Source organism: Melitaea cinxia, chromosome 29 (assembly GCF_905220565.1).
Source record: "Melitaea cinxia chromosome 29, ilMelCinx1.1, whole genome shotgun sequence".
NCBI classification, from domain to species: Eukaryota; Metazoa; Arthropoda; class Insecta; order Lepidoptera; family Nymphalidae; genus Melitaea; species Melitaea cinxia.
In genome coordinates, this window is record NC_059422.1 from 5,899,582 (window position 1) to 5,924,069 (window position 24,488).

At 32.4% G+C, this 24,488-nt stretch overlaps 1 protein-coding gene across 1 annotated transcript in view; it reads left to right on the top strand.

The window, feature by feature from the left end:
* The window catches only part of LOC123667832 (PTB domain-containing adapter protein ced-6), an 80,150-nt gene extending 57,137 nt beyond the window's left edge, over nucleotides 1-23,013 (top strand). Inside the window, exons 2-12 of the mRNA XM_045601670.1 lie at nucleotides 6,252-6,369; nucleotides 10,217-10,381; nucleotides 15,659-15,761; nucleotides 16,055-16,199; nucleotides 16,819-16,921; nucleotides 17,391-17,573; nucleotides 18,071-18,138; nucleotides 18,964-19,052; nucleotides 19,559-19,648; nucleotides 19,800-20,227; nucleotides 21,929-23,013. Coding sequence (XP_045457626.1) covers nucleotides 6,253-6,369; nucleotides 10,217-10,381; nucleotides 15,659-15,761; nucleotides 16,055-16,199; nucleotides 16,819-16,921; nucleotides 17,391-17,573; nucleotides 18,071-18,138; nucleotides 18,964-19,052; nucleotides 19,559-19,648; nucleotides 19,800-20,227; nucleotides 21,929-22,006 — 1,569 coding nt within the window. The 5' untranslated portion in view covers nucleotide 6,252 and the 3' untranslated portion in view covers nucleotides 22,007-23,013. The remainder of the gene's footprint in view (nucleotides 1-6,251; nucleotides 6,370-10,216; nucleotides 10,382-15,658; nucleotides 15,762-16,054; nucleotides 16,200-16,818; nucleotides 16,922-17,390; nucleotides 17,574-18,070; nucleotides 18,139-18,963; nucleotides 19,053-19,558; nucleotides 19,649-19,799; nucleotides 20,228-21,928) is intronic.
* The last annotated feature ends 1,475 nt before the right edge of the window (nucleotides 23,014-24,488 follow it).

The window sequence follows — 24,488 nt, forward strand, 5'->3', positions numbered from 1 at the left end:
TGGTCCAGTGTAGCGGATTCCGCTTATCACAAGTTTTTCCTGTACAAGTCAAAGGATAGCTCTGTAAACAGCAGTGTTGCGTTTTGTGTGTGTGTGTGTGTGTGTGTGTGTGTGTGTGTGTGTGTGTGTGAAAATAATACGTTTTATCGATATCGACAAATTTCTCATGACCTTGTTATTAATTTGATTATTGAGATTGAGGTATATCAAATTTGTTTTATAATTTTATACATGATGATAAGTGTGACTAATTTAGTATTCTCTTCAAACTATAATAGTTTTAGTAACTAAATATTAGTAGATATATTAGATATACAATTTTTTATACCAATTTTTTTATTATTAGTGCTATTAAAAATTGTAACTAATTAAAAGATGTTTTTATCTAAGAAAAATAGTATTAAACTGTACTTTTTATTTTATACGCATAAACATTAAAATAACATCACAGTATAAAATTCAGTGACTTTAAGGTGTACTTTTAAAAGTAAATAGCGCGTTATTTTTCAGGCAAACCTCAAATATTCGACAAATGTAAATGTTCTTGTAAATGCCAACATTTGGATAGATGCTTGTCACTCTCACGTAAAAACTACTAAAAAAGGCTACTAAAATATTTGAAATCAAAATTTAATAGTAGTTTCAGATAATAGGTTATACTACTAATAATGGTCTCCACTCTTCACTAATACTATATAACATACTACATATAAAAATTTGAATATATATACACTTACAAATTTAAATAATGACTATAAAATAAAAAAGCAATCATAATAAACATAAAATAGTCATCGACAAAAAAAAATATAAACATCACTACGTCGATTCAAGTGTGAATGAACGTACACTTGCATCAGTGTGCCGAGTCCGTATCAGTCCGTGCTAAGTACGGAACTGGACGGTTATACTATTTATAGAACGTCGTAACTCCATTACTTTCCATACGAATTTCTGCTTTAAGACAACCTGTTAGAAGTCGTTACTTACTTAATTTAAAACTCGGCGATTATAAAATTTCCAGAACACCGTAACTCAAATCTTTATTATTTGAATTTGAACTTTATTGCACATAATTTTAATATTAGAATCAATTGAAGTAGTTTGTGGAACATGCTTACGGATGAACTGTGTTTGGAATCGGTGCAAAGGTAACTCTTTGGTTATGTAGTCCTGGTACATTCTTGGGATTTCAAACTTGTCTCAGTTCATTTATCAGCTTAGATTTTAAAAATCACCTACCTAGAGGTCTTGAACATTTGAACAAGACTAAAAAACAATATCTATTTCTAGACTTTTTCTGTAAATCTTGTCTAGATATTTTTAGCTAAAATTGCTCAATAAACTGTCGGATGTGCTAATAAAAAGAATGATTAATTCTAACAGTTAAAAGCAATTAAGTCCTAATTTGCATGCATTCAAATTGCTCGATCGTCTTAACAAATACCTATATGCTGTTTTCTTTGACAGTTTTGTTTTACCAGTTGTGGGTACGTTATTTATGGTGTATCCGACAGACTTTCTGATATATTATTGTTTTTTATTATCGAATCTACCGTATTTATGAGATATTTCAAAACAAAGATGTTTGGGTTTGATAACGCAAGCTTTTTAATTTTTACACCGACAAGTCATACAACGTAGATAGGGATAACCTAAAATCTCTCTCGTCAGATCTCAGTCAAATTCAAACGGGACCACATGGCAAGCATCAGCTTTCGATTAACACAAGAATCATCAAAGTCTATACACTCACTAAAAAAAATATGTGGTAACACACAAAAATACAGTCGAATTGAGAATCTCCTCCTTTTTTGAAGTCGGTTGAAAATGACGGAAGATTTTTGCGATTGTTTTAATTAAGTAAGAAATTATGACTACAACTTTTTATATGTTCGATTCGACGTCATGTCGTAAAAAATAACAAATAACTTGTTTTTTTTTTATCAAAACGCGTGATACACGATTGCGACGCAAAAACTAATAATGGCGAATAAAGACCCGGGCACATTAGAGGTATGTCACGGATTTTTATACTCAAAATAAAAATTAAAAATAACTTTATTGAGACAAGCTTCAAAAGCACCTTCGTCATTTAACAAATTATATTAGGTATTAAATGTGTTTAAAAATAAAGATAAACATTGAGTGTGTAAATTCTGCAAAGAAGAGTTGAAGAGTTGGCAAGAAATTCCACAACACTTTAAAAAAAATGCACTGCAACAAAAAAAATTGAACTGGTTTCTGTACAATGTAATAAGGGTTATGTCATCTATTATTCATAAATTTCAGATTATTATCTAAAATATTACGGTATAGAACAGATAAAAGTTTGGGGTGGTCGGGTAAGTATCAGGTATTTTCATGGGCAATCTGCCAAATCATAAGTTGTTATTTAAAAAGAAATAAGAAGGCATTGAAAGCGTTCACTTCAGCCTATCGCAGTCCACTGCTGGACATAGGCCTCTCAAATTTCACGCCAAAAACGGCATGAGCTCATGTGTTTTGCTCTAAGTCACCACGCTGGGCAGACTGGGCTGGCTTTGTCGCACCAAAGACGCTGCTGCTCGTCTTCGCCCTGTGTATTTCAAAGCCAGCAGTTGGATGGCTATCCTGCCATAAGTTCCAAGGTGGTAGTGGAACTGTGTTATCCTTTAGTCGCCTCTTACGACACCCACGGAAAGAGAGGGGCTATATTCTTTACTACCGTAACCACACAGTAATGAAAACGTTCCAAATTATTAAAATAAAATAAAATAATCATTTGATCCGTAAATAGAAATGAAGTAATATTTAACATATTTTATTACTATAAACAGAAAACTTCTAAACCAGATATTTTCGCTAGAAATACATCTAGGAACTAATTCCCGAGGTACTAATTAAAAATTAATTATCTCTGACAGCTCCATTCAGCGATGACGCAAAAGTTTTTAATGCATCTCCGCAGATAAAGCAAAAACTTTTCCTATCCGCCAATGTGCGTAGATCTTAACAATTTTATAATTAGGCAAAACCCATCTTAGAATCTGAGAATAAAATAAATAATTATAAGCATAATAATAAATCACAACGTATTTCTTGAAAAATATCTTATTGTGCAATAATGCATCATTATGTTAACAGGTGTTTGGTTAAATTAAACAATTATGTTTTATTTTTACATATATGCATACATTACAGTGTTGTTTCTGAGCAGAATAAAAAAATATATAAAAATATGCGGAAGAATATAGACTAAAAATAGGAAATAGCAGATAAACTTTCAAAATACTATCTAATAAAATTATACCTTGTACGTAAAATTAAAAGACTTAAATTGATTTTTAATATTTCTTATTTCTATATTCTATATAGGTAGGTACTACTTTTTAATTGAATGTCTTACAATTTTAATCCTCTTGAATTTGTCTTTTTCGTTTATAGACTTTCTATTCTATCAGATACTACTATAATAAAGTTTCCACATTTAAAAATTATGTATCAAAAAAATATAAAGATTATTATTATTATTATTGTTTACTATTCGTAAAATCTTTTACCATTGCAACACAAACAAAGATAGCTGCGAACGAAAATAGAAAGAGATAGAAATACATCATCAAATATTTCTTTCTCCCTCTTTTTGTAGCACACCAGGAAATTACTAGAGGTATAGTTCGCGTCATGTAAAAAGAACGCTGAAGGAAACTGGAGGGGGTGCGTTTGCGCATGGGTATACTCGCGCACAAGTACTACTGTTTTATTTTTTAATTAGGCTTTCACTCGCGGCTTCGTATAATGGTTATTGGTAGGTACATTAAAAAATACTAGAAATACAAGTGCGAATAATTCGGACTAAATAAGTATAATAATTATCACTTTACAAAATCACATTTTTTTTTTAAACAAAAGAAATAACAAATTTTTTAGTTATTGAAATGTCGTATTCAAAAATATTAATTATCTGTACTCTCGATATTCGTATCTTATTAGTTTTTACGTGTTGATCAAAATGATAAATTGATATTTGTTTTTTAGTGAAATAAATAGTAAATAGAGAATTTTGTTTTGTGCGCGATAATCGCTATAATATTTTGAGTCGACGTCGAACTGTCCAACCAATAGCACACCGGCAAGCATGCGACACGTGATAAACACGCCCGCCCGCTTCCCCATACCACCAAATAGACCGATAAATCGCTTCTGCGCAGCTTCAAGGCTAGCGTTCTTTTTACATGACGCGAACTATAAATATAAAAATGCAAGTTTTATAGAGTCATTATATGACATTGATATTCAAGATTCTTAAGGATGCGTCACTGAACTGTACGATTCATGTTATTTTTACATCTTTTAAAACTTTCATGATCTTTGTTTTTTTTATACTATAAAGGTGGCAAACAAGCGTACGGCCCAGTGATGAGTAATACCAGGAGCTTTGCAAGCGCGTTGCCGACCCTATCCCTAATCTTCCCCAGGAGCTCTTGTTACCTTACTGACCTCAGGAACACTACACTGCTTGAAAGCATATTATTTAGCTGCGATCTTCTGTAAAATTAAGGTACTTCCCCAGTCGGGCAGCTCCAGATTTTGAACAAATTAATCCTACTATGCTCTACCTAAATAAAAATTGTCATTTTGAATTAAGAAAATAGTGACTCATCTCGTGACCAGTTAAATCGTAGTAAAATAAAACGCCGTGTGCGTGGTGACCAGTTAAAGCAGGCCATTTAATTTAAAATTCAAATTGAAAAAGGTATAAAATCGTCCGTAAATAAATAAATAAAAATTGTCATTTTGAATCAAGAAAATAGTGACTCATCTTGTGACCAGTTAAATCGTAGTAAAATAAAACGCCGTGTGCATGTTGACCAGTTAAAGCAGGCCATTTAATTTAAAATTCAAATTGAAAAAAGTGTAAAATCGTCCGTAAATAAATAAATAAAAAACGTTTGACATTTCAAACAGAAACAAACAGGGTGTTGTTTGACATTGTAACTTTTTAAAAAAACGAGGCGATGCACATGGATATTTTTAATTTGGTGCAATATTAAAATGTTTAATTTTTTTTTTTAGACTTGTCAACTTTTTGTAGACAAACAAAAGTTTCTATGCGATGGCATTTTTAATCAGTCATGTACTAGTACTGCATAGTAGGACCTTGGTACTTCGTGATTAATTTACAGATAATCAAATATTAGTACGTGTAGGTATAAATAATACGCGTCACGCAATCACGACTTGCGTTAGTTAATTAAAAGATAAACAAAAAAAGGTTGAGGTTCTATTCTATATTTTATCTTGGTTCTAATGAAATTTTAAAGAAATAACTAAAGATGAAAAAAAAAGGAATGAACATCAGTTTTCCTTTTTCTACACTTAGCAGTAGGTTTTTAGAAGATTTTACAAACAGGGCTATATTTAAATGCAGTTACTACTTTCTTTTTTCTGTATTTTTTCACAGATAAAAAAATCTTATTAATTTATAAATAAATAAGAGGCTTGAAACTTAGCTTTATAACTATTTATCTTTTCTTGTTACGTATATAAACTATTTACAAAACAATTCCACGTTTAATTAAAGGAAACAATGTGTATACTTTATCAAGAATTATATTATTAATAATATATTATAAGGAAAACGCCCGACGAAGGTTTAATTAAAACCACGTGTGAATAATCGTTACGAAAAGTTATCGATTGTTACGTATTATTTATTGAATAAGGTTGTGTTCACATCGAACGATTATGGAATAAACGAGCCGTTGTAAAACGCAAATAGATTTTTATATGAATTTAAATGAAGTATTGTTTATCTTTATTTATATTAATATGATTTTTAGTATAATTAGTCGTTTCTTTTAATTTCTGTTAGTCTCTTTAACTTATGTTAGTTTTCAATGTCTAACATCTAAAATATACATATATATATATATATCATATGTACACGCTTATAGATTTCTAAAACTCTTAGGAGTCCTGTAACAATTAGAAAATAATTTTTCGAATAGAATTAGTCCTGGAGATACAAATTTAAGATATTTATGAAGTATTTTGTGAATAGAACTTTACATTTTATTGAAATATGTATTATTAGGTATTGATGTGAGCATACAAAGCTTATGTCCTGTGCTGTCAGGAGACATAGGGGTTCAAATTGCACTAGATTTTATAGTACTTAAGTATACGTGTATGGCCTCCTGACATCCCCACCCTAAGAGTTAACCCTCAATTACCTTACCCCAATAACGTTGTGTATCTTGTTTCAGAATGTCAACCCTGTTGTTCTGGCAGGGCAAGGGCAAGGCGAACGGCGCTCCCAACGGCAGGAATTGGATCCATGCGCCGGACACCCTTGTCAAGGGCCATGTGGCGTATTTAGTTAAGGTATAAACACTTTTTTAAAGTACTTATTTCAATTCACTCAAAATCATAAATTACTTTATACAAGTTGACTTCAAAAGCATTTTTAAATCATCAGTTCACAAATTAATATATTTAATGTGAAGCCACCACAGATTTCGAAGGATCCTTTAGTAAAAAGTCAAATGACATCCTATTTTGAAAGGATTAATTATTGCCTAATAGTCAATTGACAATCTACGAAATTGATAATTCAACGAAAGACTTGACAACGCATTTTGACATTAGATTCATTCTCCACTCCAACTACAAATTACGCTAAACGTAAGCTACCACCAATTCGGCACGTAGATTCTGGAGAGAAGAACTGGCAAGAAACTCCGCCTGTCATTCTTTCTCTGATTACTGACGCATTTTAAGTAGTGGAATACCAAATTTGCCAGAAACATGGTCCCATAATACGAGAATTCGATTTTCATAAAGATACAAATGTGTACAAAACAACAATTAATAAAAATAAACAAATATGTGTGGAATCCGTTGATCTGGAAACGCATACAACGCCCCCATGCGATAATAGCGCACGTGTATTGTAAACGATACGTTCTTTGTTACGAACAAATGTACCTTATTACTATCACTAACTGCATACCATATCTGTAATTATAGTAGATATGTGTGGACACAATCGAGAGGCAGTAAATTGAAAAGCATATTATATGGACTATACATACTACATGAACTATTTCTAAGCTAAATACAATATTAGATTTTTTTTCAAACAAATAAAAACCGACTACGATAAATTTACTGTAAGTATTCAAAAAAATAATCAATTTAAGATGCACTATTAACCGATAGCTTAAAAATTACGTCAGATTTCGCTTTGAGTAGGACCACACGACAAGCATCATCTTGCGAATGCAAAAAAAAACTCAAAATCGATACCCTCAGCAAAAGTTATGATGTAGCACATAAAAAATGTGTCTGTGTTTCCAGAAAATTATAACCTGGGGATCTTTAAGTCGCGAGTGAATAGGTTACTTCTATGTAAGCGTGCTCCATCTTAGACCGCATTTTCACTTATCACCAGGTGAAATAGTGGTCAAACGCAAGCCTATCATGGTATAAAAAAAAAATAATAATAAATAAATACAATCGAATTGAAAACCTTGTTGCGACGTCGTCTACAAACATACAGAATCATTTACCAGACACTCATTTGGCTTCACCAATCACGTACAATGCTCTAAAACAAATCAGTACAACACTTGTCTGAAGGAATAGGGTCAAGGTACTCGTAGGTTGTGTTGATCGCGTGATACAAATTAGCCGAAAAGGTTAAAAATTATGCAATTGGTATGCATTCACTTATGTAATCGGACACGCGAAAACTCCTTTGTTTAAATCGGTATATTATGTATTGGGGTCTATTTAAATCTATACATATGTAAATACTCTATCAGGAACTCTACTCGGGAACTATTGCTTCGAATTGATTTTTTTGTATTAGATAGCCTATTTACCGAGGAAGACGATGGGCTGTAAAATATTTTAGTGCGTTTTTTTCCATAAATTAATGCGGGTGAAACCGCATAGCACATCTAGTTAATATTAATTTGATTGCGAGCGAAGCGTATTAATAAAGACGTTTAATTGCCACTTTTTGTTTTGTACCTAGTTATTTGTAAACGACTCCAAAAAAGAAAATTCTCTGACGTTCTACGTCTGACGAGTAGTTTTTGAGTTTATTAGAATATTAAAGTAACCGCTTTTTAGTTATAATGCATATGGACATATACCAAAGTAACATTTTTTACAATTTTTGTCTATCGGTCTGTCTGCTTGTTCCGGCTAATCTCTGAAACAACTGGACCTATTTTGACGGGACTTTCATTGGCAGATAGCTTATGTAATAGGAAGTAACTTAGGCTACTTTTATTTTATAAATTTAGTTATTTTATAAATCTGCGAACTGAACAATAACTTTTTTGTTAAATTTCCACGCGGACGAGCTGCGAGCACAGCTATACATACGAGTATAAGCATTGTTTAAGTAACCATGACAGTTAAATATATATATATATATATACTAGCTGACCTGGCGAACTTCGTATCACCTTATTTTTTTCTGAAATATAATAATAACATAATATATCAAAATAAAATATAGCCTATCTTTTAAGTTGGATCAAACTGCACACGGTGTGCAAATTTGACTAAAATCGGTTAAGTAGTTTAGGAGTCCATTGAGGACAAACATTGTGACACGAGATTTATATATATTAAGATATATATTGATTCAGCCTGCAACATCCCACTGCTGGGCTGGGGATCCATATAGGAGAAGAATCAGAGCTTACGCTGCTTCACAGCGTAAAAAAATTTACATATGTGGAATATTATTAACATAACTGCACGAATTTCTCTTTTATTGTTATTTAATATTTGTAACCACATTAAAATTCTTGCAAAAATTATCAAACGATCGCCTCTTCAAATTCAAAACTGGATTCCAAGTTATAGGACAACAGTTACGTGTGAGATTTTTATCGTTTTCCCAAATGTCTTCATCGTTGCCGACTTACTTTCGTTACGTAACGTCAACCTGCTTTGAATATGTTTTCTAAAGGAACCTCTTTATCTTTGAAGTTTGCTAAGTAATTTGCATAATTTGCGTTTTTTAATCATTAAGTATAATTAACTGCTTTCTCTTGTACCAAGATAGCGCAGATGATTTCGCTAATGTCACTTAGGATAGAGAAGACATGAAGGATAGATTAGCGTGGTCGAGAGTACAATGTTAATAAAGTTTTGAAGTATTTTTGATTATTCTCTAAGAGATGTGGTTAAATTTAAAGGAAGTATGTTTCCGGGATGGTTATCCCGCCACCGGTCGACTTTTTAAGTTCCAAGGTGGTAGCGGTACTGTGTTATCCCTTACTCGCCTCTTACGACACCCACGGGAAGAGAGGGGGTGGCTATATTCTTCAGTACCGTAGCCACACAGTACAATGCTGGCTTTGAAATACACGGTCGAAGACGGGCAGCAGCGTCTTCGGTGCGACAAAGCCAGCACTGCGATCACCAACCCGCCTGCCCAGCGTGGTGACTATGGGCAAAACACATGAGTTCACGTTATTTTTGGCGTAAATGTGTGGAGGCCTATGTCCAGCAGTGGACTGTATAGGCTGTTATGATGATGATGATGATGTTTCCGGGACCGGTAAAGACCTAAGATAGCTTAGAGTGTATAATTTACTTAGTGTATAAATCTTAGTAGTAGATAAAAAACTTTTATTAAAAGCCTCTATGTCAAGATATTTACGGATACAACCCTACTGCCGCCCAAAGCCAGTGTCTCTAGAAACTTCCACTTTCAATGATGATTATTGTTTTGAAGGGAAAAATATAAGTTCACGCTGTGCGTCACGGCAAACTCTATTGCAGCAGTTACGTATTTTTTTTGTATTTAACAGACTATTATCAGTTAGTTGATAATATTAAGATTGCCGATGTAGGCTGTATGAGGACTGCGAAAAACCGGGATGTCTGGCGTGAACTTTGGGAGTCTTATGGCCAGCTGTGGACTGCAATAGGCTTAAGTGCTAAACTGATACTGAACTGATATCAATTTGTTTAACCTTATTCTTAAACTCAGCATCGTTGCGTCTAGTGTTTTCGATTTAATTCTTATCTATTAAACCGATTTTTTTATGTATGATTTTGTTTTCATTTTTTTACTTTTCGATCTAAATATACGTCGGTTTCTTATTTTGATAAGAAACCCAATTATTTTGCTAATTATTATAGTACAGTATCGTCAAGCTAAGCTAGCGAAGTATATTTAAATTTTTTATGTCTATTCCAGTTCTTAGGCTGCACACAAGTCGACCAGCCGAAGGGCATCGAGGTGGTGAAGGACGCGATCAAAAAGCTACAATTTACACAACAGCTTAAGAAGTCGGAGGCCAAGGATGCAGCGAAGTGTAAAAAAGTTGAAATTACCGTCTCCGTCGATGGTGTTGCCATTCAGGTCAGTTTTGTCTAGTGTTGCTAACTAAAAAACTAATTTAGGAAACAATATCTATACTAAAGCTAAAGATTTAGGACAAAAATACTATCTTCTAAATTTTTCTTCTTTCTATAGTGTGACATTTAATCAATGTTTCTGTAATATTCAATGAATAGAGGTGATTTTTTGGGACTTTATGACTTAATTCAAAATTTACTAAATGATAATAACTATAAAGAATATAAATATTGTATAAAACCATTCATTTTTAGAGCGAATTTTTCAAACAGGAATGTTTTATTCCAAAAATCATTAAATAAGTATTCATAAACCAAATATTTTCACTCTCAATCACACTCACTTTCAATTTTTTAGCTTCCAAATTTCGTCTCAGTCACCTATAAAATTTACCTATCAAACTGCAAAAAAAAATTAAGTAAAATACTTAACTTACTTAGGTAAAAACTAGCAGAATTTATAGTAACATAATCTTGATAGATAAATTCTGCAAGGCAAATCAAATAACTCTTTCACCTCGTATTAAAAAAATAATTAACAAAAGCAAATTATTATTTACCTCACGATCAAACCATAACTACGCAAAAATGGCGGCTCATTTCTAGACGTTTTCACTTTTACTCGCCTACGTAATCGTTATGGCGCGGTTATACATGACGAATGTAGACAAATGGGTGAGTATACGTGTGTTAATTTATTCGTGTGTTCGCTACACGCTTTGAATAATTGTTGTAACTTGATTAGTCGGCGCAGTTTGCTGTGGCTTTATTTTCTATTCCGAGAGTTGTTCATTCGATTCCATTAAAGTACACATGAGTTAACAACATTTTTGGCGCGAACTTGTAGAGGTAGTGGACTGCGATAGGCTGAAGTGATGATGATGATGATGATGATGATGATGATGATGATGATGATGATGATGATGAAGTAATCAAAGATGTTATCAGTCATCAATCGTTCTGCTGTGTTTAAGTTTTATAACTATTTATTAATATTTACATTTATTAAAAAATATATGTAAGAAAGAACCCCAACCTTCAGTAATATATAGATTTGTAGTCTTATATTCCGGTAAGTAAGTAGCTTGAGTTCGTGGGGATATATTATTACTACCGCTGTCAAGACAAGAAGAGAAGGAGTCTTGACAGCGGTAGTAATGTATAGAATACGGTTGCAATGCCCCCGGTATTGCCAGCATGGTAGGCTATGGTAATTGTTTACCATCAGGCCATCGGTACGCTTGTTTGCAACTCTAGTAGTATAAAGAGAAATAATTTTAAAATTAATTGAGTTATTTCGTAGCTTAAGAATTCTAAACAAACAGATAGTTTTTGTTATGTTAAAATAATTACTCGTGCTTAAATTATCTAAATTACGAGGTGTGACTATTAAGTAAATGTACAGATGAATAATAGAATAAGAAATAACAGTGGCCATCGGTTAATTACTGCGAAGTGTTCTGTTTCAAATGCAGTAAATCTCTCAACAAATATATAGTCACAGTTATTATTCGTTTCCATGAATATTTTTTTTATAATTAAAGAACATACGAAAAGTGAAACAGAGATGAACGTAAAACTCCCTATTTTTTTTGTTTGGTGGGTTGGGTAAAAATTTGTATCACACAAAAATAAGTACATTCTCCAATTTATTTTTTAAAATTGAATTATCCCTAAATATCTTCGTTGTTTAGTTTTTATATGTTGGAAAACTTCTAACTTAAATAGTTAATAATATAGAAATGTGTGACGATGTAAGGTAAATACGTTGATTTAATTTTCGTATTCTAAATTATATTTTTGACAGTTGGTAATTGATTTTGAGTTACCAAGAGAGAGATCAGTTGTATTGTGAAATAGCCGCGTGGTTGCGGATTATCAACGGGTCTGACTGAAACATTGGAAACGAGGTTTATTGTCTTTATTACGACAGGAGTGTTAGAAATTGATTTTATCATTTTCGAACTTGCTTAATTCAATTAATGAAATTATTCACGTTTACTTTTAACCGACTTCGAAGAGTTGTGAGTTAAAAATGTATGTATGTGTTTTGATCATTGAAATTGTTAAACGATTTTAATGTTTTTCTTTGAATATGGTATACTTTAATTTACATATAATGGATATAAATTTTGATGGTCATTCCATTGTAGTGGTATATACAAAGTAAAAGTTTGTAAAAACCGGCAATTACTCGATCGCCGCTTGGGTAAAATATTCGTATTGTAGAATTTTCTTTCTTTTTTTTGAGTCTTGGTCCCTAGGCTTCGGAGAGCTTACCTTGTTAGATTCTTCTATTCTAGCCTTAAAAATTTTGTCTCATCCTCATGAGTAGTGAAGATCAAAGTGCATGTTTAAAAATCAATAACTACATTTTTTTTAATAGAATTAAAAAAAGTAAGCCAACGTTTCCATGTAAAGTGAATTTACTCGTAACCATGAAGAAAATTAATAAATTTATACAAGCTTCGGTAACACATGTTAAATTTTGCAATCAAATACTTAAAATTACGAACGCATCCGTAACGTTTAAAAAGTTACCGATCTCTGTTTTATGTAATTGCAACTATTTGTACTGTATGTCAGTTTTCTATTTTTGAAATGAGAAACGTTCGATCCGGTTGGTCTTCCGAGTTTAAAATATAACGGTAAATAACTTCAGTTTTATTTGCGTGAGAAGTAACGTCGTTTTGAAATACTAATCGGGCAATTGAGAACCAACTAGGTCGGCAAACAAGCGTACACCTCACATCATGGTTAGCAACTACCCAAGTTTAATAGACGCCTGCAACACCAGAAGCATCACAGCTGCGTTGCCGACTTTACCCTCAATCCCCCAGGAACTCTGGTTGCCGTACTCACAACAGGAACACAACTAAATAATACTGCTTTCAAGCAGTATTATTTAGCTGTGATGTTCTGTAAGGTCGAGGTCCTTCCCTAGTCGGGCTGCTCCAGATTTTGAGGCGGATATTTCCTGTTGTGTCCTGCCTCAGATAAGTTAGTTGAATGTAATTAATATTTATGATTTAAATTTCAAGCGTTTGATATTTCGCAAGACAGGAAAACCTCTGATATAAAACCAGTAGATAAGTACTAATTAATTAATTTGATTAATATGTTGTTGTTAAGCCTATTATTCTTATCCCTTGTAAAAGTTACAATTGAGGTGTGTTTTGACTGGAGAACATTAGATATTTAATTGATTCTATTCAAAAATAAAAAAATATATATAAAAGTTTCATACCGCGTTTCACTGGACGAAGAAATCAATCAATTACTGTCCTATATTTTAAGTTTTTTTTTTCTTTTATTAGTACTACAGGCGAAAAGTGACAATTCAATGTTTGATATTGCTAATAAACAATAATACCATCATTCATCAATTGTTTGTTCAATCAATTCAATCTTTTCGCGAAATTGATTCAATCCGAATATTCATAATAATGGCCCGAAGTTAGTCATAGACAGTTTCTTTCCTGTTTCTGTGGACGTTTTAATTTGAAACTTTTACTTGTAAAGTATGCTTAGCGTATGTGTAGTGGCGTAATTCCATTTTTCTTTCTCTCACGAAGTTTATTACGGAACAAAATTAAAGACATAATATGATGAACATAAGTTTACAGAAATGGTAACAAGCAGCAGAATAGTTTCTTTGACTTAAACCATTATCGTATTTATTTATTTATTTTATTTAATCTTTATTGTACACCACATAGAGTAATTTCATACAGAATTGTAAAGAAAAAAAAAGTATAATGCACAATGAGGCGGTCTTATCGCTCGATAGCGATTTCTTCCAGGCAACCTAATCGTATCGTAATCCTATCGTAGGTATGGTACCGTAGGCTATGGGTGCCTATAAATACCAGGAGCATTACAAGGGTGGTGTCGACGGTTACAGACATCATCTGGCTATGGTAATCGCTTACCAACTAGATCATAGATCTGAGACCCTTGGATCTGATCTAGACTATGTCCAACTTCTTGTATGTGGTATTATAGAATTATTTTTGCTCATTTCAGAATATAACGCATGACAAAGATAGATATATCTTTGATTCATTTGTCTACCGAGTTTTATTATTTTGACTAGTATATAATGGCAGTCTTATATATTTATACATATAATGGTGATATGTTGATAAATTGTAACAAAGATAATAGAATGATTTTTATTATTTTATTATTTAATACATGTGGTATAAGAAAATACGTGCAAGTTTGTGTATTAAAACAAAGTTAAAGAAAGCTATGGAAGATCGGAAATAGAGTCGATAACGTGCTTTCATAGCTCTTTGCGTCGCGGGCATCCATAGGCTACCATACGCTTATTTTCTACCCTCGTGATATAAATAAAGGTAGCAAAACTGGCAACATTTCCCCCATACTCAAACACGTGTATAGCGTATAAAGTATATGTGACAATTCTCTAATTTAAAACATATTACCAAAAAATCTCTAGTAAGACCCAAGCCATTTCCAACACAATTGTCTCCGTGGACCACCTATGATTACACCTCATCCTCGCGGCGTATTAGCGGCTATTCGTGTCATCGCCGCAAGTATGACGACCGTCTCTGTAATCACTTCCTGTCATTACACACTAAACTTGACGATTTGTTTTATGGTCTATGTACGATATTGATGAGTATTAACGAAATGCTAACATTACAATGAAAAAACTTTTTCGGATTTTATCGCGGTGTATTAAGTTTTTAAATGCCCAACGTTTCGGATACTTTACAGCAACAATGGTCTCGGGATTATCTACACCTAAAAAGGTGACCCATTATCATTTCACATCGCCATTTTCGTCGTAGATAAATTGTATTATTTTGTTTCATAAATATTTTTTTTTATACGAAACCTAACTTAACAATCAAAAATCAAAACCAATAAGTATAAAAAAAATTTGGGCTTCAAAATCACTTTCGAATCTTCATTTTACAAAATAAAATGTGTTTTAATAAATTAATATAATATAGTTAAAGTTTAGCTACTGCTGAACTAAAAATCGGTGGTAACTTCTGATAATTGTAATCAATTAATGGCAATAGGGCACAGCAGGAAATTTCTTGCTCCAAAATATGGAGCAGCAGCCCGACTGGGGTAGTACCTCGACCTTACAGAAGATCTTAGCTAAAAAACACCACACTAATCTAGTTCGATAAAAAAAAAATAGAAATGACAGTTCAAGTGTTCTTAGCCTACCTTGATTAAAGCCCGTTTTTATTTGATAAATGAATGATGAATAAGCCTTGGGTTATTTCTATTCCAGGAGCCGAGATCTAACAACGTTCTCTACCAGTTTCCACTCCACAGGATATCCTACTGCGCGGATGATAAAGGGGCCAAAAAATATTTCTCTTTTATAGCTAAAGGTAAAAACATATTTTTGTTACTTGCAACACTAATTTAAAAAAAAAATTACATCTTACAACATTAATTAATTCAATGTGCTGTTACATATACTTTTTAATGCCTTATAGGCTTTTTATATTTGTAAAAATTCAAAAAATGTTCTTTATTTAAGACAATTAATCTTATTAAACTTTAATACTATAATTGACAAAACTAGAGTCATTGTTAAGATATAATAAAGGTCTAAAGAGAAACCTATGTGTGTGTTGTAGGATACAAAAAAAATCTAAATTAACCAAAACATATTTCACAGGTGGCAGCGTTGACGCCAACTCTCAGCACGGAGTCAACGATGAAGATGACTCTGCTGATAAACACGAATGCTTCGTGTTCATATCAACGAAATTAGCATCAGAAATTACCCTAACTATCGGTCAGGCATTCGATCTCGCTTATAGGTAAGAAATTATATCTATACTAATATTACAAAGCTGAAAAGTTAGTCTATTTAAACACGTTAATCTCAAGAACTACGATTCAGCCTTTAATATCCCACTGCTGGGCATAGGCCTCTTTCTCCATGTAGGAGGAGGATCGGAGGTTAATTCGCCACGCTGCTCTAATGCGGGTAGGCGGATATATTCTCTACTATGAGTAACGATCGGGTGTACTTAATAACAATCGGGACCCAGTGCTTCACGTGCTCTCCGAGACACGTTGGGGAGACCCACAAGGATTGCACAAACACCTAGACCCATTTACCAAGAAAGGCTATTTTTGTCTTCAAATTAACGTGTGTGAAACCACGGGGCATAGCTAGTATTTAATTGGTTATAATAATAGATAAAAAAAAATAATACAAAATAAAAGTTATAAGGGGCCTTCTACACGGCACAATTTAACCATTTTGGACTTCCCCTCAGTCTTTGTTATATTTTTATGATCTTCTTACAAATATGACGTCACATATGCTCCCATCAATTATTTTGCGATTAAAACAGCATACAGATTAATAATTTCTTTTTTATTTTAATTATATCTTCTTAATAATAATATTAATTATTTTAATAATTTCAGGCGGTTTTTGAACGACAATGGAAAATACATAGAGATGCAAAAACTGACCTTACAGAACAAGAGACTCGAATTACAAATGAAAGCGTACAAGAAACGCTTACAGGTAATTTCATTAAATATTTATTTAAATATGAATATCAATATGACATGAATTTCTTAGACAAAATTTTTGATGCTTTTAAAATAAAAATTAGTCACTTCACGATTTATGAGGGCCTACTTTGCCTGTTGACGTTGCATATAACTTAATGATAGATTTTATCAGCAGGAGATTAAACAAAAAAACATTCGTCTAGCTGTGGGATGGTATTGGCAAATTTTATCAATCAATCAATGAATGAATTAGTTCTTCAATTAATTAAACCGTCAATTATGAACGGATTAATCAATGACGTATCTGTTAATTAAGTAATAAATCAGTAAATTATGAATAGATCAACGAATGAATCTGTCAATCTATCAATCAGTCAATGAATTAATGAATCAATAACTTTATCAATCATCAAATAATTAAAGCTATTAACCCTAAAGAAGAAGAAGAACTTAATCAATCAATCAAACATTTTTTCCAGGAGTTATCAAAAATAACGTACAAAGAAGACCTGTCAGCTTATCTCGCCCGCAACAATCTAACGAACATCGCAGAGTTCAAACTACCCCCGGAGCTAGAAGATAAACTATCAACCCTTACCGTTGCAAACGGGTTCTCGTTGAACGGAACTACGGGTGTTGACTATTGTAAGGAAAAATTATTAGTAATACAATGAAAAAACTGACATTTAATTAATTAATTTATTTATTTTATTTAACAGTTTATGTCCACTAGGATAGCAAAAGGAAATAGTTCTTATAAACAATGCTGGTACAAAGGCACTACTTATCCCATGATGGAATCTCTTCCAGTAGTCCTGCTACAGGAAACTTATAAAACAGTCGCAAAATTAGCGTGTACAATCTAAATATATAATATATATATTAATTTTGTGTTGTCATCTTCAAAGTCTGGTAAAAGATTTAAATGCTACAAATTGTTGGTGTAAAGTGAAAGAAGCTAAACAACTTAAAGATTGACTAGGGTGTAGTTTTTGGTTGTCGGCCAACAAGCGGCTCACCTGACGGTAAGCGGTTACCGCAGCCCCCCCTCCCCCGCCAACGAGCGGCTCACGGTCGGTAAGCGGTTACCGCAGCTCACAACCCTCCCCCCCCCCAGCCTCGCCACTAACCCACCCGCCTGCCCGCAGTCCACATGAAGCTGCCGCCGCCGGCCGCCGAGCGCGACCTGCTGCTGGCCACGCCGCCGCCCGCGCACAACGGCCGCGGGTGAGTGCTCCCCGCTACTCTTTATCGACTACCTGGACCTCGGAATTCGACCATAATTCATTTCAATTATAACTTATTAGGGTTTGAATCATCATTGACGCCGCGTTGGCGCAACGGTCACAGCCATGGATTGTACCTGTTGCGCATTGGCCATACAGGTGTTTGCCGTGGTCTGGGTGTTTGTGCAGTCTTCGTGGGTCTCCCCACCGTACCTCGGAGAGCACGTTAAGCCGTCGGTCCCGGTTGTTATCATGTACACCTGATAGCGATCGTTACTCATAGTAGGGAATATATGCGCCAACCCGCATTGGAACAGCGTGGTGGATTAAGCTCTGATCCTTCTCCTACATGGGAAAAGAGGTTTATTCCCAGTAGTGGGACAGGGTGAAGCGTATAAGGTTTGAATGAATTTATTATGGTTATGTTTAACAATCAGTATAGACATCATCATCACATCACTTCAGCCTATCGCAGTCCACTGCTGGACATAGGTCTCCAAAAGTTTGCGCCAAAAATGGCGTGGACTCATGTGTGTTGCCCATAGCCACCACGCTGGGCAGGCGGGTTGGTGACCGCAGTACTGGCTTTGTCGCACCGAAGACGCTGCTGCCCGTCTTCGGCCTGTGTATTTCAAAGCCAGCAGTTCCCGCCATCGGTCGACTTTATAAATTATTTTTAAGTTCATCCAGTATAGACAAACATTATTAATCTATTATCAATTTGACGTCAGACTATAAGTAGTTTATTTATCAAGAAAATAAATTTTGACGTCTAAACTTTATGTAAATAAGACTCATAAATTAACATTTCAATATTATTTTTTAGCAAACTCCTCGGCGACACGTCATCTGGAAAGAATCCAGTCGTCGGTACAAAGTTGGAGGGTCTTCTATTAAATTCAGACTCGGACAGCGGTAAGTATATTAAATATTCACGCATCTGTTTTTAGAACCTCGTTAACAATAATGGCAACTAATAATAAAGGCATTGTGTAAATTTTTTATATATTTTTGTTAGTAATTTTAATACGGAAACAAAATCATTTATCGTTAATTATTGTCTATATATTTAATAATAATAATAATAATACACTTTATTGTACACCAAAAACAGAAATAATACATATCAAAGAAAGAAAAAAAAATATTGACAATATATTTAAGTGTACATAATAACAAAATAATAATAATATTTTTCAAGTATCAAACTGAATTGATGTTATGTATGACCGTGATTTAGTGATACCATACAAATAAAAATTAAATATCCCACTTTCTATGTTAAAATATATTATATCGGATTAGATGGGATCAGGGAGATAGGTTTTAATCGTAGTCTTAATAGAAACAAATAGACAGACAAAAGTAATAATAAATATTGTATTTACAGTATTATATATACATATTTATTTTAATTTCAGACTTCGACCCGCGTGCCTTTGAGTCTGAACCTGTGACCCGCTTCACATCTCCCGTCGCAGAGACCACCGCCACACCTACGCCGCCTCTCTGTGAGTATAATTATATTATTATAGTTATTATTAATTTACTACACATTAATACTCAAAAAAATTAAAATGAAGTGAAAAAAACTAACCTATCAAACAAGTATGTATTTTATCTTTAATCTGTATTACTTCTAATAAATATGTTTATTTACAGTGGCTCCACCACCAAAAGCGTCGAAACGTCAGTCCCAACAACAACAGCCACAACAACAGCAGCAACAACAGCAACAACAACAACAGCAACCACAACAAACGCAACAAACACTAATGCCACCGCTAAACAACGACATATTCGGCTCAACGCCATTTTCCGTACCTGTGACGTCACCGTTCGCTCCAACCACTAAGCCAAACTACGACATAGGCGACTTTAACCTTCAAACGTCAGTTTTTAATTCCACCACTTCGTTTACTAACGGCCTGACGGGCTACGATCCGTTCGAGACGCAGAAACAGGGAAATATCTTCGGTAATAATTATGGCAACACTTTCAACGGTTTTGGGAATTTGAGTGAGAAGCAAACCGTGGAGCTGGACAGCAGCTTTAACGGGTTCTTAGATAAGACTATTTCGGAGATGAAGGTGTGTATAACATACATATATCTGTATTGTTTGTACATAATTTTTTTTTTTTTTTTTGTATTGGATCCCAAACAAAAAAAAAACCGAATTCAATTACATCGACAACATATAACGTAGGTAAGACCAAAAAATAGTCAAGTAAATACGCGTTATCAAAGATTACTCAAAAAGTTATCAGATCTCGATGAAATTTAAATGTGTCCACATGATAAACATCAGCTTTCGACTAAATTAAAAATCATCGAAATGTTACACCCAGTAAAAAGTTATGCGGTATAAATACAACGTAGGTCGACGAAAAAATAGTCAAGTAAAAACGCATTATTAGATATAACTCGAAAAGTAGTTGTTAGATCTCAAATAAATTTAAGTGGCACCAAATAACACAAACCACCTTTCGATAAAAAAAAAATTTTCCGAAATCGGTCCACCCAGTCAAAAATTCTGAAGTAACATAGGTACATAAAAAATACAGTCGAATTGAGAACCTCCTCCTTTTTTGGAAGTCGGTTAGTAAAATAAAGTAACAGACAACCGTGTTAAATTAAAAATATTTATTTATTTAAAAAAATATATTGATCATATATGTACATTTAATTTCAACTAGCTATACTTTTAAGAAACAACTAATACTAGGGTCTATTGTAGTAACAAAAGCCAAAATGACATATTTTTTGAATGTTTGTGTCTTTGTGTATGATAATTTGAAATTTGATGGGATTTGTTCGACTTTATATATGTAAATAGAGTGAGATTATTAGTGTCTGGAGATGAAATAATACAACAAGTCAGCACAATAGTGTCCAATGTATACATTTTCCCAGCCAATTTTACTATTATTACTACGTAGAGGCTTTCATTTTTCTCATATATAAACCTATAATACTTAAAAGTAATATTAAATTAATATAAAGAAAGTTCAATTACTGATTATACAGATTAAATAACGTTGTAGACGAATTTTAGTGAAATTAGAATGTGTTTACAGATTGATGATTGGTAAGTTGCCTATTAAAAACTCATCCTTAGAATATTTGTTAGAATAAAATAGTTTTTTATTTAAATGTATTTAGTTAATTTCCTAGAAGTACGTAGTAGATTTTTTTTTAGAATAATCATATCAATACGCTAAGATGAGGATGTTTGCCTCCCTTTTTAGAAAAGACCTCACTATTACTCCACATAAATTATATATCATTTTATAGATAATTGTTTGCTCTACTGGCATCAACAACTAAAAAAATTATCATTATTTTTGTTTTTGTAAATTAATTAATTATCAAAATTATATATATATGAAGGCTTTAATTTTAAAACAACGTCAACATGATGACGGTCGGTAAATTTTTTATTCAATTTCAAATCAACTCACGTATAAATATTTTTTTATTTTGTAAAGTGATAATTATTACACTTATTTAGTGCGAATTATTCGCACTGGTATATCTTAAAAGTAGTGAAATATTTCCTTCTATTTAGTCTTGAGTCACTCTTTCTCTTATAAGATTACCTTTATTAATTAGATAAATAAGTAAAATCGTTAGTGTTGCCATATATATCTAACTTATATTTAAAATTTTAAATTATATTGGCGGGTTTTTCAAATTCAAATCAAAGCGTTTTACAGCATCAGTATAAACGGAAATATGTTTTATTTTAATTTATTTTAACATATTATTTATATTTTTTTTTTGTACACAGGATGGATTTAGCAGAGGGATCACCTTTGGAAACGACGATTTTTCAATAGATAACCTCGATCCTCTTAAGAAGAATTAAAATACATCGGAATTAAATTTAATAATAGTTAATATTAACAATCCTTGTATTGATTCACACAAATATAAATGTCAAGAAAAATCTAGAATGTGTTCTGATAAGTCAGTCTGTGTAAGTCATACTGATATAGGTCAACATTTTAGGGGTAGTTCTTCTGAAAGTTTCAATATACTTTGTACCAAAAAAATTACACGTGATTATTGGATATGGGGGAAGGGGTTGAAAAGTTACAAAAAGAAAACCACGTGATTAATGACTGACCACTCGAGTCCACAAACAAAGTCACTGTTACCAGTACAATTTACAGTAATACTGGCCAGTACATTTCGGAATACAGCCTTGTGTGAGTCAAATCGATGATTAAAAAAAATGTTGCCATTACATTGGTTACAAAATACGTGATAATAGGTAGTATTCACGTTTTTCCCTATTTTTATATAGAAGTTTTTTTTAATATTTAATGAATCTCCGATTTAACAATAACTGTAATTTTTTGTAGAAAAAATCAACAGTGATATTTTATAGCTTCACGATAATCTGCTCAATGTCATTCCGAAAGTGCCTTAAGCTTTTTTAAAAAATAATAATAACCATAATAATATAAGGCAAATAAAGAATTAAAATTTGAAGAACGCCTCAAATTCTGTGATAATTCTTTTAAAATTGAGGCACTTCAAAATTAATTACAATTGAACGATATAAATAAAAATGTCAAAATATAATAAAACTGCGAAATAATATTTTCCTATCGATATTTTTGTCGGATCCCTAATATAAAAATTGGCCAATATATCAAGCAACTAGTTGACACATCTGACAACACCTGAATCAACAGTTGACTAAACTGTAGCCGATAAAAATAGTCTGTGGGAAGACTTACTAAATATAACATAATATAGTAAGTATAGCCTTTTTCGATCGAATTTATAAAAAGAGGACATACATTTTTCATAAAAGTTTCTAGAAAAGATATACATATAATAAAGATTTTTTTCTTTTATTTAAAACAATCTGTTTTATTTTTAAATGAATTGACGATTTTAACAGTTTATTTAAAGCTTTCTTTACATGTCCATAAATAATTTAAATTTTTTATAATTTAAATTTTGAAATAGTAGTATATTTCAATTTATTTTTATTTTATTTTTTCATGATAAGAATGACATTGCTGTTTTAATGATTGCAAAACATTCCATTATTTTATTATTATTTTTTATTATATAACTATTTTAATCCTAATAATCTTAAGTAAATTTTGAATTGTGTATATTAGTTTTTATAATCTGTTGTATTTCTCTGTCATTAGTGGATTATCTTTAAGTAATGTCTAATCTAATGTTACTTTTAAGGCCAAAAGTATGCAGTAATAAAATTTACGTTTATATATTTTTGTTTCATTGTACCACTAACTAATTAAATAAATTATAAATTTTAAAACCCACTTAGAGTAAAATATTTTCATTTATACGATGACGACGCCTGCGATCCGGCTTTCTCGCTCTGACATTTGGTTCTGCGCCTTTAAATATATAAGAAACATCCTTGGGTAAAAGAAAGATGTCACAGAAGGAAATTATACTGATAATCGGCCTAATATTGAATTATAGTGGGGTTCAGGGGGACTCCCTATCCCCCTCATCCCTTTTCTAGACCTAAAAATTATCCTATGTTAAACTGAAAAATATAATTTGTTCAAATTAATTTTTACAAAACAGAAGTATATATAGTTAATGAATTGTACCACTAAAATTAAATTGTATATTCTGTAAAAACATATCTTATACTATTAAACGAGCAATTCTTGTATATATATATATATATATATAGAATCTGAATCTCGGAAACGGCTCCAACGATTTTCATAAAATTTAGTATTTAGGGGGTTTCGGGGGAGATAAATCTATCTAGCTAGGATTCATTTTCAGGAAATGTCGTTTTATCCCTGTTTTTAGGAATTGAAAAAAATATCGTTAGAATACGAAGGTAAATTTCGCATAAGTCAATGTAGTTGAAATAGCTCGGTGGGAAATCGGCCGCTCGGGATCAACCGAGAAGATCATGGTTCAAATCCACATGTCCGTGATCAATTATTTTTTCTTTTTCTTTTTCTAATTGCACTCGTTATTTTTTATTTAAATAGACTGTTCTTATTTTTTATTATTATGTCGGTAAAATCGAAAAATATTATTCATATTTTATCAATATGTAATTCGTATTTATACTTTATGATTTCCAAAAAACACGATTTACTAAAAATACCGAGCTTAGCTCGGTCAACCGGGTACTTTATTTTAAATATCAAACTGAAAGTGTAAAGTATACATAATAGTTTAAAAACGCAACACCTTGATTTGTATACATTTCCTGCTCATTTAATATGACAAAAGCAAATATTTACTAATTTTGAGTATACTATGCATGTAGTATCGTGATAAATTTTAAAATAAATATTTTGTTACATAGTGCTTTTTGAGATTGTGAG